The 13770-nt window shown below is 51.4% G+C and overlaps 1 protein-coding gene across 3 annotated transcripts in view; it reads left to right on the top strand.

The window, feature by feature from the left end:
• The window catches only part of EPB41L5 (erythrocyte membrane protein band 4.1 like 5), a 145351-nt gene extending 141654 nt beyond the window's left edge, over positions 1-3697 (top strand). For all 3 annotated transcript variants that reach the window (XM_060301523.2, XM_030849649.3, XM_030849645.3), the window contains one exon: positions 1559-3697. In XM_060301523.2, coding sequence (XP_060157506.1) covers positions 1559-1625 — 67 coding nt within the window. In that variant the 3' untranslated portion in view covers positions 1626-3697. The remainder of the gene's footprint in view (positions 1-1558) is intronic.
• Positions 3698-13770: the final 10073 nt, after the last annotated feature.

Here is a 13770-nt window from a genome sequence, read left to right as displayed (position 1 = left end):
CTGGTGATCTCAATGGCAGCAGGCTTTACTGAAAGCTAGAAGATAACAGAGCAATGCCTTCAGAATTCTGGAAGAAAATCATTTCTCACCTCATGTTTTGTACCCAAGCTATCAATGAAGTGTGAGATTAGAATGAAGACATTGTAGGGAGTTGCCTGGCCGTCCAGTGGTTGGGACTCGGTGCTTTCGCTGTCAGGGCCCAGGTTCAGTCCCTGGTAAGATCCTGCCAGCCGTGCAGCGCAGCCAAAAAAGAAAAAAAAAGAAATGAAGACATTTTAAAACGTGGAGTTTCTCTAAAATACATGCTTCTAAGGCGGCCTTCCTCAGGAAGCTACTTAAGTGGAGGATGTGTTCCATCAAAACAAGGTGATTGTCCAGGAAAGAGAACGGGGAACCCAGGAAACAGGTGCCGGAATTTACCAGGAGGAGAGTGAAGGGAAGTTCCAAGCAGGCCTAGGAAGGCGCCTGTACAGATTGGAAGGGGAGGCTTTGGAGCCCCAGGAAGGGTGTTGCCAAGGGAGAACGAACAACACGTGGCCCGCGCCCAGCTTTACAAAAGGACCTGAGACCAGAAGCCTGGTTGCGTTTGGTTAGGGATAAATTAGAAACGAAGTATTGGACGCCGAGCAAGCAGTTACAACGAGAAAACAAATTGTACAAGAAAAGAAATACAACACGCCCATAGTGAGCTGTGGAAATATTTATGTAATTATAGCAGACGATGACTATTAGGGAGGCCTGTGTGTCATTGTGGAAACACCCCCTTGAGAACAGTGAGGATGGACGGCAGCTGGCGGGCCCGCCTGGAGGGCTTGTTAGAGCACAGGCGCTGGGCTGTCCTGAGGCTTTGGGCCAGTGGGCCAGGGGCGGGGCCTAAGAACTTGCACTTATGACAAGTTCCAGGACCCCGCTTTGAGAACCAGGGATCCAGAACAAGAAGGGAAGTATCAGGAAAATCCAGTCGGCAGTGTCGTCTCTGTGGAGTGGAAACGCGGAAGGGGGGGTTCCAGTGACGGCGGTTTCGTTCACACGTCTTGATACAGCACATCAACGATGTTAACCTCTGGCCTTGGGACTTCGGTATCGTTTTCAGTCTCCCTGGAGCCTGCACCTCCACGCATGCCCTTGCCCTGCGGCGAAGCGTCGCACTCTTACTCTTGCTTCACCTCTGACGCAGCAGGGGAGGTGGCGCGGGGCTCAGAGCCGCCGCGGGGGCCGCGTGAGGACACACGGGACCCCCGGCCCTGGTGCTTGCCGAACGTGTTGCCATGGCGCTCGGCACAGCCCTGGCTCAGCAAGAAATGAGGTGTCTGTTCGGTGTATTTTATCCAAGGAAGCAGGGGAAATTGATGTCTTTAGGTTCCATTTCAAGATGGAATAAGCATCAGTTATCTAGAAAATGACCCTCTGCGGAATCGCCTACGTTAAGTGCTACCACACACCCCTCTTTACTCTCCGCATGCTCCGCGAGGCGCCTGGGAGAAACGCAGGTCGCTTCCGCCTTGGATGGTCTTTGCATTTTCCAAAAAGTGAGTAACGTGTTCTTTCTTCCTGTCAGCTCGGCTCCAGCCTCTGCTGGAGAAGCCACCTTGAAGCAGAAGTGTTTGCTGACAACAGAGCTCTGAGGGGCGGCCACTCCTCACCGTGACCCGAGGCCGGGCCCTCCAGCCGTCCGTCCTGGAGTCCGCTTCTGCTGGAGCTGGTTCTGCACTTGTGGGTAAAAGAGCTCACCCGGGTGTGACTTCACCTCTGAAAAAGCAGTTACATTTCCGTCCAGGTGGAAGGGCGTAATTACACTACACGTTAGCCCAAGTGAGCGTCTGTGATCTTTTACTTTCTCTCATTTCGTTCGAAGTTGTGAATTCCTGCCGCGGGGGATCCCTTTCCCTGTGGTTTTTTCCGAGCTCTTTGCTCCGCCCAGTGGTTGTGACTGTTCATGACGCCCCCCCTGGGTGGGCCGTCCCTGGTGGTCAGCAGCCTTGGGAAGGTTACTTCTCTCTCTGGTGTCAGGGTGAGTGTCCTTAATGTGAACGCCTGCTATAGAAATTGTACCCTTCTGTGCATTGCCTGGAAATCAGGAATTGAGGTAGATTAATTATTACTAAAGAGAGGTTTTTAGAATACAGAGGGTTTTCAGATGTCTCCCATACTTTTGACTTTTTGCTGGACTGGCTATCTTAATACTCCAAGTTTACATCAAGGTAAGATAGACCTTGAGAAGAATTACAGAGGAGTCAGTTGCCCGGCACAGTTTTTCAGCCCAGCCGTCCCTTCGGAAGCAAACCTGCGTGGAGCGCACGCGCATCCTGTAGCTTTTGGCCTGGAAGGGGTGGGGTGGCCGCAGAGACCTCCAGGCGTCCACACGGCTCCCTGGGCTGCGTGGGGTTGAAGGCTGAGGTCGGCTCAGGCGGCGAAGGAGAGCACAGTAGTGTCCAGGTCCCCATTTGCACGTAGGCTCCATTTCCTTTTAATGTAAGCTGAATAAATTCAGATGGTGTAAACTGAAGGAAAAAAATGCCAGGATAGAAATAGGGAATCGGGTTGAGGGGATTCATGTCTGAAACTAAATGCAAGGCACTGCAAGAACGTTAGGGATTTTGTGTTAGTTAAAAAGGGTTCTCTAGAAGTTCCTCATTACTTTCCATCTGTACAGACAATTCTGGATGTTAAAGTAGTATATGCTCATTATAGAAAATAGAGAAAAGAATTTCAACACCCAGAGAAGCACTATTTTAGCTTCAAAACTTTGGACTGCGTAAAGGAAACCTCAGTTGCTGTGGGGAATGAGGGTGATCTGGAAATCGCGTTGGTAAAGTTGTTGTGAATCCCTGTTACCGAGGGCTGGTGTTAAACTACCTCCTGGAATTTGGTTTTGGTCTGCTGCCCTGCGGTGTGCACGTAATTGAGTGTTAGTGTCTGCTGTCCACCAGAAAAGAACATCCAGTTTTCAGATCTTTAAAACTCCATGTTCTGGATGGTCCTGGGTTCCCTGTAACATACTCACACTCAGGCAAACGCACACTCTTGTCTGACTGGAAGGCCCTGGGATCTTAATCTTGTGCTGTTCCCAGGGGGCCGTAGAGATTGGAAACGACTTTTTCACAAAACAGTTCTGCCGAAGGAAAGACAGTTGGCACTTCTTGTTGGCTGTCTCCCCTTAGCTGTTATCCTAAGCTCGTGGATTTCGTTGGGGGAGCTCGTGCCACTTCGTAATTGTCAAACAGATTTTCTCGCAGCTCTAATGACACCTAGAACCAGGGACTTGACCTGGGACATGCTGGACTGGACATCGAGTTTTCAGCACACCGACGACCCTGAAGGTAGAAGGTTAAGGTTGTGCTTCTGGTCACAGAGCAGCTTTCTAGATTTCGGAATTAAGTTGTTGAAAACATTGCGTAAGCTTTGTGTCTTCAGGTACCTGTATTCTTGCCAGTCAGAATATTGATAGGGACTTTCTTACAGTGCATTTGAATCTCAAGGTAAAAGGAAATTCTGTCTCACGTCCTGGCAAGAATGGTACGTATGGAAATTAATACTTTAATGAATTAGCCCTGACAGAATAGATACCTGTCAGGTAGACCTTTCCTTTCCTGTCTGCTGCAGGTGCCGTCCCCGGGCGCCTGTAACGTTCACCCTGTTCCGCTGACCTGAGAATGGGACAGGTGCCGGGGGGGGGGGTGGGGAGCAGCAGGTGTGAGTCAGGGAAGGATGCTGGCAGGGAGCCAGGTGTGCGATGGCTCTGGACCAGGACGCAGGCGGTTACACTGGGGGAGGGCACCTCGCTGTGGCAGCCCTGCAGGCCGCTGGCCCTCGGCACGGTTTCTGGTGACAGAAGATCTTAGCGTCTTCCTGCCCACCGGAACTACCCGACCGGCTGAGTGCAGCTCTGGTCCCCGGATGAGCTGAAACAGCCCAGTAGCTGTTCTAAACGGTGGCTGGCTGGGCGGGAAGTTTCTCTGTGTCTAGAGAGGCTCCCACGCAGTAGGACAGTGTAGCTATCAGGAGAGCCCTGGCCGTGTTGGATCCAGTCAGGAGGGACGAGCACGTATTTGGAAAGAGCAGGACGACGGGTTTATAGCTGAGCTGACAGAGCCGTTCAGCAGAAATGACAGGAGGCTGCTTGAGCCACAGACTCAGCTCTGTGTCACTTTCTTTCCAGGCTTTCCAGAACCAGCTTTCGCTCTGCTAACTCACTAGGAGCCGGGATGATGGAGTTGTGGCTGTGAGCAGGTTAAGGGGCTCAGGTTGGGGGGCTGCGTGTGTCCTCTTGCTGTTGCCTCGTTGGTCTGCAGGGGTCTGCGCTTTCTGATGGTTTGCAGGGGGCACCCTGCTGCCGCCTCTGTCTGGGTGGGTGGGGAGTGGAAAGGGCAGGAGCTCAGATCAGCTGGCTTTAGGTCCTGGCCGGGGAAGGTCAGGTCAGGGAAGGGAGAGCTGGCCCTGGGGGCTTACAGTGAGCTGGGTAGGTGTCGGTTTTCTCCCCTAGACTCCTCTTCAGAACTTGTGGGATATCCTGTTTCTCGGGGACCTCACAGAGGTCGTAGTGTCCCCTTTGTGTACACAGGAAGGATTCATCGCCCTTTTATTCCTGCCCTTGAGGAAACCCTGGTGAACAACAGAGTGATTAGATGCCTTTGCTCTTGATAAATTTAGACGTACCCTTAGCTGCTTGTCTAAAATGTTGTTTTGAGAAAAAATCTCGTTAAGAATGTGTCTTCTAGTCTACTAGGCTTTTGTCTTTACGTGTGTGTGTGTGTGTGTGTGTGCGCGCGCGCGGCCACACGTGTTCTGTGGCAGGTGAGGGTGGAGCCCGGGGCAGCCCTGCATCTTGGCTGCTTGCCCTCCTGTGTCTCGGCTCTGGCCGCCCTGCCTGTCTCCTCTCAGACCAGCGCCAGGGTCACTGCAAACACCTCCGAGAGCAGAGCTGTGTGGCAGCCACTGACACGGGAAAGGCTCTCTTGTTCTGAGTCAGGCCCCAGAGAAGCCAGGGCCTCAGCTTCTCCTCGAGGGCGGGCCAGCAGGCAGTTTTGTCCGGAGCAGGGCTGGTGAGGGCCCGGCTGCGTGCGGCCCGTGTTCAGATGGACTCCGAGGGTGGGCTAGCCCTGGAGGCCCCGGCACCCTCACTCACGTGTGGGCCGGGGCAGGCCTGGCCTCCGTCCCCGAAGGCCGCCAGGTCTCCGCACTTCTGATGCATCTCGCCCTCAGCCTTTTGGTTGCTTGAAACCTGGAGACCTCTAGTGCATGATACACACTGCCATGTCACTTGTTCTCTTTTGCGCTCACCATGTGGACGCTGTGGCTCCTTGAGCGGTCAGAAGAAAGCGGGAAGCTTCTGCTACCTGTTAGCCTCCAGGATGAGGGACGTTGCTTGGTTCACAGAGATTTACCCCGAGCCGGCTGGGCCGAGGTCGCAGGTGCGGAGCTGTGCTTGTCTCCAGCTCTGAGACGTGGTGTCCGGGGACCCCCGTGTCGCCGTGGTGCGGACACCAGCTCAGGCACGCTCCAGGTTTCTTTGTCGGAGAGGCGTTCGGGCACAGAGCCCTGCTCTTTGGATCTTCATAGCTGGATACGATAGACAGTTACAAGGACCTCACTAACTATTTTGTGTTTACTTTTTATCTGTGTAAAGCTTTGCAGTAGCTTTTAAAGTGTAATTTATTTTTTTATCAAGTGCACTCTTCATGCCACGTGTCCGCGGTTTTATACGACTTGTACTAGAAGCGCTGCACTCAGCTGTGAGCTGTTTGTACACTGAGATGACAGCTGTAGATGTGACCACAAATAAAGCTTTTGTGAAACACTCACGCTTGATGAGCTGTCCCGGTTTCTTGGACGTGCAGCACCCACCCACCGGCTGGGCGTTCCTCTCCTCGGCAGAACTGTCAGCAAGAGTCGCTGCCGCACGAATGCGAGCGGTGAGCGGAAGCAGCACCGTGCTGTGTGGCGCTCGTTTCAGAGCGATGGTGTAACTGGGCTAGAGGCATCCTGAAAGTTTGGGAACACCTCGGCCGCCCCCAGCGCATCCTGGGAGGAGCAGCGTGAGGCAGGAGAAGCCCCGCTCCGCTGCCCACTTCCTGCGAGACCTGGTGGCCGGCCCCTCTCCTTCACCACGACCCAGGAGCAGGGTCTCGGAGGGCCGTTGCCCTCTCCACCTCGGACCCCAGGGTGCAGGGTGGGATGCTGAGCCACCCCTCCGTCCTGCCTCACTGAGGGTGGGGACCAGGGCGGGCTTACGAGACACACAAGTTTCTCTCCTCCCGTCCGGCCACAGACCCAGGGGGGCTTACAGGCCAGCTGCTGCCCCAGGCTTGGCTGCGTTTGAGGGTGCGGGGTGGAGGGGCCTGGGAGCACCCGCAGGCAGGCGCCGTCTAGCCCGGGGGGGCGGGGCAGGGAACGGCCGGCTTGGTGGTGGCGCAGAGGGAAGTGGCTCTGTGGTCGCCCTTCCGACGGACAGCCAGGCCCGGCCCGGCCTGTGGGTCGGCAGCGCCCACGGGCAGCCCCGCCAGAGCCCCAGCTGCACCGAGTTGAGAGAGAAGCTACAGGAGGCCGCCCGGCCCAGGGGACACCCACGGGGTGCGGTTGTGGACCGATGGCTCTTCTGCGAGGACTGGGTACGCCCACGGGTGTTCTTACGCCGGAGAGAGCTTCAGGGCAGCCCGGGCCGGGCGTGGCCCGCGAACGCCCAGTGGCCGTGCACTGGGGCAGGTGGGGCAAGGGGCGGCGGCCGTGTGGACTCGTGCCGTCAGAGCCCCAGGAGGCCCGGGGCTTGTGTTCCATCAGTCCTGCAGGAGCCACCCTGACAGACCCTCAGAAGGCACCGCGAGCCTCTGTGCCCTCTCCTGCCGCCAAGCGCGCCCGGCCTGGAGACGGCGGAGCTGGTGGCGAGATGCTCCCCACGAGGGGATCCTTCCCGAGGGAGGCCGCGGCGGACGGCGGCCGCTCAGCCTCCAGCGCCCAGACCCTCGCCGCCACTCCCGGGGCCGCGGGAGGACACGCCCAGGAGCCCCGGGGTGGGCGGCGCGCAGGGCTCGAGGCCTCAGGGCAGGACCCCGACTCTTGCAGTCTCAGCCGCTGGGTAGGGTGGGGGCCGGCGCCCTTCCTAGTCTCGGGTGGACGTCCGCCCTCCCCGCACCCCTGCCCTCGGGCGCTGCTTCGCCCGGAGGGCTGACAGGGGGCCGCCACTGCTGCCCTGAGACGGGCAGGGACACAGGGTGGGTCAGCGGTCCCCCGGTCCGCACCGCTGCCCAGGCACAGGCCCCACTGCCCCCCGCGGGCCTCTCTACAGGGCGGCTCTGTGGCTTCGGGGAGGCCGGGGGCTGGGGGCTGGGGCAACTTGCCGTTCCTGCGTTTGCACTTTTTTCTCCCCTCCAAGGAGCTTTTGAAAAGTTTTTTATTAAAAAAAAATGTTTTTATTGTGGTGGAAGCTATATGATGTAAAATTTATTACCGTTTTACAGTTTAAAATTTTTTAGTTAAAAAATTCAAAACCTGGGATAAAATATGTGATTTACCAGTTTACCCATTTTAACAATTTAAATTGAAAAATTTTAAACTGATACAATATGCATAAGATTTTCCATTGCACCCTTTTTCAGTGTCCAGCTCAGGGGCGCTAAGTACATTCACGTTGCTGTACAGCCATCACCGGCATAAGCTCCAGAACTTTCCCATGGTTCCCAAACTGAAACTCTGGCCCCATTAAACACCGACTCCCCTCCCCCAGCCCTGGCACCCACCCTTCTACTCTCTGTGTCTATGAATGCGCCTCTTCTAGGTGCCTCATGTATGTGGAATCCTGCAGTGCTGCTTTTCCGGACTGGCTTACTTCACTGAGCCTAATGTCCTCAAAGTCCATCCTTGCTGTCGCAGGTGTCAGAATTCCCTTCCTTTTTGAGACGGAATTATATTGTGTGTACAGACCACATTTTGCTTACCCTTTCATCTGTCAAGAGGCATTTGCCTGTCGGGGAGGAAGAGATTCCCTCCGCCCTCCTAGGCTCTTCTGGGAATTAAACTGACATGAAACCGATTAACAGGAGAAAATCCGGCAAAGTCTAGTAACACGTGGACCCGGGAGAGACCCAGACAACCTGAGTACCTTGTTCAGACGGCCGAAGCCCTCACCTTGGATACCGTCCTTGCCCAAAGCAGAAGAGGATGTTGAGGATGGGCAGAGTCGGTTGTGAGAGGTGACATGGGAAGGCCGGGTAAACAAGGGCAAGGTTCTTGAAGTCCTTACCTTCTCCGCCCCCAGGAGCTGCTAGAGATTCGGTCGTCCTCGTGTCCTGGTACAGCGAGGGGGGCGCCCTTGCATAGGGACATTCCCCTGGTAAACGTCCCTGTCTCTTACAAAACGGTGACTCCTACTTGGTTTTCAGAATTTCTTCTACGCCTGCTGTTTCCCGGAAAATAACCAGCTTAAAACTGTTAATATGCCAAAGAGACCTATTCTGGGACGGCACCTGCTCCCCTACACCTTTTAGCTGTTGCTGGGAACATGGGTGTATGAGCATCTGTGCACGTCCCTGCTTTCAAATCTCTGGGCTATAAACCCAGGAGTGGAATTGCAGAACCATAACGTCATTCTTTCTGGGGAACTGCCAAACCATTTTCCACAGCAGCTGCATCATTTCACGTTCTCGTCGGCAGTGCCCCTGTGCTCCAGTTTCTCCACACCCTCACCGATGGTTATTGTTTTCTTTTTTTGTTTGTTAGTTTGTTTTTATAATAGCCATCCAGATGGGCGTAGTGATCTGATTGTAGTTTTAATTTTTGTTTCCCTGTTGATCAGTGGCGTTGAGTATCTTCATGTGGCTTGTTGGGCATTTGTGTATCTTCTTTGGAGAAATGGCTCTTCAAGTCCTTTGTCCATTATTAAACTGAATTGTTTATTTTTTGTTGTTGAATTTTAGGAGTCCCTGATACATTTTGGATGTTAATCTCTTATCAGATGAATGATTCACAAATATTTTCTCTCATTCTGTGGAATGCCTTTTCACTCTGTTGATGATGTCCTATGATGTACAAATTTTTAAATTTTGATGAAGTCTAATTTATCTGATTTTCTCTTGCGTTGCCTGTGCTTTTGGTGTCACATCCAAGAAATCACTGTCAAATCCAATGTCATGAAGATTTCCCTATAACCTATATTTTCTCCTAAGAGTTTCATATGTTTTAGCTCTTACATTTATGTCTTTGATCCATTTTGAGTTAATTGTTATGCATAATATTCACATTGCATGTGGATATCCAGAGATAATTTTACTGCTTCCCTTTGATTTTGGGTGCCTTTTCTTTCTTTTTCTTGGTTAATTTCTTTGCCTAGGACTTCCAGTATTCAGTACAAGTGGCAAAAAAAGGCATCTTGTTTTTTCCTGATCTTAGAGGAAAAGCACCATGGACTGAGTGTTTGTGTCCCCCCAGAATTCACTCGTTGAAGCTGTAATCCTCATTGTGATGGTGTTTGAAGGTGAGGCCGTTGGAGTGTGATTAGGTTTATATGAAATCATGAGAGCGGAGCCCCCACGATGGGATAGATGCCCTATACAGAGAAGAAGAGACACAGATACCTCTCTCTGCACGCATGTGCCGAGGAAAGCCACATGAGGACAGAGCCAGGAAGAGGGCCCTGGCCTAGCACACCACCAGGCTGGCGTACTGCTCCCGGCCTCCCAGCCTCCAGAGCTGTGGGAAGGAAATGTTTGCTGTCTAAGCTACCCAGGTTATGATCATTTGTCAAAGCAGCCTGAACCAAGACAAAAAGCCTTCAGTCTTTCACCATTGAACGTGGTGTCAGCTGTGGGTTTTACGGCCTTTATCATGTTGAGGTAGTTTCCTTCCATTCCAACTTTGTTGAGTGTTTTTTCTATGAAAGGGGATTGAGTTTTGTCAAATGCTTTTTCTGCATCGATTGAGATGACCATGTGTTTTTACTTTCTTTCATTTTGTTAATGTGGTGTCTTACATTCATTGATTTTTGTATGTTGACCCTTGCATCCAGGCCTAAATCCCACTTGGTCATGGTGTATAATTCTTTCAACATGCTGCTGAATTGAGTTTGCTGGTATTTTGTCGGGAATTTTTGTATCAATATTCATAAGAGATATTTGTCTATAATTTTCTTTACTTGTAGTGTCTTTGTCTGGCCTCAGGTCCTGAGCTCTTGACATTAACTTCCAAGTCCCAGAGCCTTCATGCATGTGCCGTCCCTAAAGCTTGCATCACAAAGATGCCGAGCCTTTAGCCATCGCTCACTTATTGCACTTTTGGGGGGACCCAGCCCATAGGGGCTTACGAGGCATGTTAGGAAGATAGTGAGAGAATGATTCAATCCCTGACTGTGAGATGTTTCAGTCCAGACGTATTCAAAGTTTAGTTCGGGGAACCTGGGGGCATGGGAGGTCAAAGCGATTTATATAATAATATTGAAATTTTCCTTTTGCTTTGTTGACATTTGCACTGATGGTGGATAAACAGGGGTGGGAAAACCGGACTCCTTAGGAAGATCAAGGTCAGTGACACCAGATGGTACGAGGATTCTGTTGCCACTTGGTGGGGACTTGGGGGAGCCTAAAGAGAGGGTTTGGGAGTAGAAACGACTCTGAAAAACAGAGTTTATGGAATTTGAGTCCAAAGGGGTCAAAATGGCTGCTTACAGAAATGTGTGTAATTTTCAGCCTGTTGTCATGTTGCTTAAAATGCAAACAAAAGTTAGAGATTTCCTTGGCTTCACAAGCATCCTTGTTCATCAGTTATTTCTGGGGCGTGTGGGCTTGGTGTGACACATGCCATCCACTCCCCTGGAGGACAGAGCCTTTCCCTGGCCTGCACGCACGTGTGCTCGCTTGTGCGTGTGTGTATGCATATGAGATGGGGGGGTGGGGGTCAGACCCCTTGGAAGCCTGGTGCCCTGTCAAGGGAGGACAGGCGTGATCAGAGTGACAGAGGGCAGTCTTTGAAGCCGCTGAGGATCCTGGGGCCAGAACGTAGAACAGTCCTGGTGGGGAGGCACCAAAGATATGCTTGGCTTCATGGCACTGGAAGGTTGCTGCCAGAAGGTGGAAACAGCCAGGTGTCCGTCAGTGGATGAATGGATAAACACAGTGTGCTCACCCATGGAAAGGAATAAAGTACGTGCTACAACATGGGTGCACCTTGCAAACATTGCGCTGTGTAGCAGAAGCCAGATCCCAGTCGCATGTCGTGTGATTCCATTACTGTGAGAGATGCAGGGCAGGTAAATCCACAGACAGCAGGTCAGTGGCTGCCAGGAGCTGCAGGTGGGGGACCAGCTTAATGGGCGTGGGGTCTCCCCTAATGCCGAAAGCTCGGCCTCGGCGCACCGGTGCCGAATCGGATCTCAGAGAACAGAGTTTTGGGGTGAAGCAGAAAAGAACAACTTTATTGTTTTGCCAGGCAGAGCGGGGACACAGCAGGCTCGTGCCCTCAAAACTGTGTGTCCCAAACCGGGGCCGGGGTGGGGGGTGGATTTGGTGAGGAGTTTACAGCAGTGGTTCAAGGGCGGGGTTGCTGATAAGGACCAGGGTGTGCGCAGGGCCTGCGCTCCTTTAATCTGGCCTCAGGGTCTCCTGATGAGCTTTTGTTGGGGGTTTTACTTCTGCAGAAGAGCTCAGAGATCCTGTTCTGTGTATCCCTTGAGGCGGGGCCAGGACCTTTCCCAAGGCTGCACTAGTGTTTCTTGACTTCTTCTCCCTTGTCTCTGCATCCCCTCCCTTCCCTGATTAGCAGCTGTTTGAACCTGCCCTTTGGAACTCAGGAACGGTCATGGAGGCTGAATGAAGCCTATTCCCTACAAACAAGAAACAGTGGGACACGGAAGGGCTTCCATGCCCAGGAGCCCCACAGGGTCCTGCTCGGTTTCACTTTGGGGATTCTGAAAATGTTGACACTAGACAACATCTGATGTTGTCAAATGGTGTCTGCACAGCATTGCGAATATACTAAATTCCAATTAATTGTACACTTTAAAATGATTTATTTTATACTTTGTGAATTTCACCTCAATAAAACAAAAAATAATGAAGTCAGAACAAGGAAAGCTACCAGGAATAAAGACAGACAATAGGTAATAATAAAAGAGTAACTTCACCAAAAAGACATAATAATCTTAAATGACTATGCACTAAATGACAGAGCTTCAGAATATGTGAAGCAAAAACTAACAGAAGGGCTTCCCTGGTGACGCAGTGGTTGAGGGTCCGCCTGCCGATGCAGGGGACACAGGTTCGTGCCCCGGTCCGGGAGGATCCCACATGCCGCGGAGCGGCTGGGCCTGTGAGCCGTGGCCGCTGAGCCTGCGCGTCCGGAGCCTGCGCGTCCGGAGCCTGTGCTCCGCGGGAGAGGCCACAACAGTGAGAGGCCTGCGTACCGCAAAAAAAAAAAAAAACTAACAGAAGTGTGAAGAGAAATATACAAATCCTCAGTTATATACAGAGATTTCAATACCCCTGTAGTATAAGTGCCTGAGAGTTCACTTTTTTAATTGTAAGTGCCTGACCTTAAGCTTTTCACTGCTAAGGCATCCATTTCAAAGACACATTGCCAGCCACACAGATAAAGAATGAGGCCACCCCACCCATGAAGCTCCCTTTTAGAAGGCCCTGGGTCATTCAGACAACTGGCCCTTGAGTGACATTGCTTTTCCCTTCTCACACTTTAATTCCTGCTCTTGGTTTTACGTTCACTAATAAAGACTGAACCCATGAAACCCTAGGGCGCCCATTCTCAACCTCAATAAAGGTGGAACCCAAGGCCCTGTCCTCTCTCTCTCTGCCTGCATCTCTGTGTGCCCTGGATGTGCCGGTGCCCTCCAGGACCTATGAGTAGTAGACCTTGTTTCTTCCGAGTTCCCTGCTGCTTGTTGCTGAGATGCACCTTGCAATCATAGTAAGAACCACAAGGGCCTGTCCGGCCACAAATCGGCCCTGGTGGGGGGTGGGGGACAGTGTCTGTGGGGCCCAGGTGAGTGCCCTCAGGCATTCCTGGCCAATAGCCTCACTGTCAGTCAGCTGAGACCAGTAACTAACAGTGTACAGAAAATCAGGGATATAGATAACTTGGAGGACACCAGCAATCAACTTGACCTAGCTGACATCCATAAAACACTTTCTCCCGGTAACACTAGAGTACGTATTACTTTACAGTACACACTGAAGACTTGCCAGGAGAGACCATATCCTGGCCACTAAGCAAGTCTTAATGAGTTTTAAAACATTCAAATCATACAAAGTATATTGTCTGACTATAATGGAATTAAACTAGAAACCGGTGACAGAAAGAGATCTGGAACCTTCTCAAGTATTTAGGGACTAAATAACCCACTTCTTTTGTTGTTGTTGCCATCATATGCTTTATTTAAATACAATTTTTTTTGATTGCTGCTCATTTTTTTATATTTTAATTTTATTTAGAGTATAGTTGATTTACAATGTTAGTTGCAGGTGTACAGCAAAGTGATTCAGTTATACATATATATCCTTTTTTAGATTCTTTTCCATTATAGGTTATAAGATATTGCATATAGTTCCCTGTGCTATACAGTAGGTCCTTGTTGGTTATCTATCTTATATATAGTAGTGTGTTTGTGTTCATCCCAGGCTGCTGATTTATCCCTACCCCCACCATGTTTCCCCTTTGGTAACCATAAGTTTGTTTTCAATATCTGTAAGTCTGTTTCTGTTTTGCAAACAAGTTCATTTGTTTCATCTTTTTAAAAAATTAGATTCCACATATGAGTGATATCACATGGTATTT

The sequence above is a fragment of the Globicephala melas genome, chromosome 7, assembly GCF_963455315.2.
Source record: "Globicephala melas chromosome 7, mGloMel1.2, whole genome shotgun sequence".
Classification (NCBI taxonomy): domain Eukaryota; kingdom Metazoa; phylum Chordata; class Mammalia; order Artiodactyla; family Delphinidae; genus Globicephala; species Globicephala melas.
This window is presented reverse-complemented; position numbering and strand designations above follow the sequence as displayed.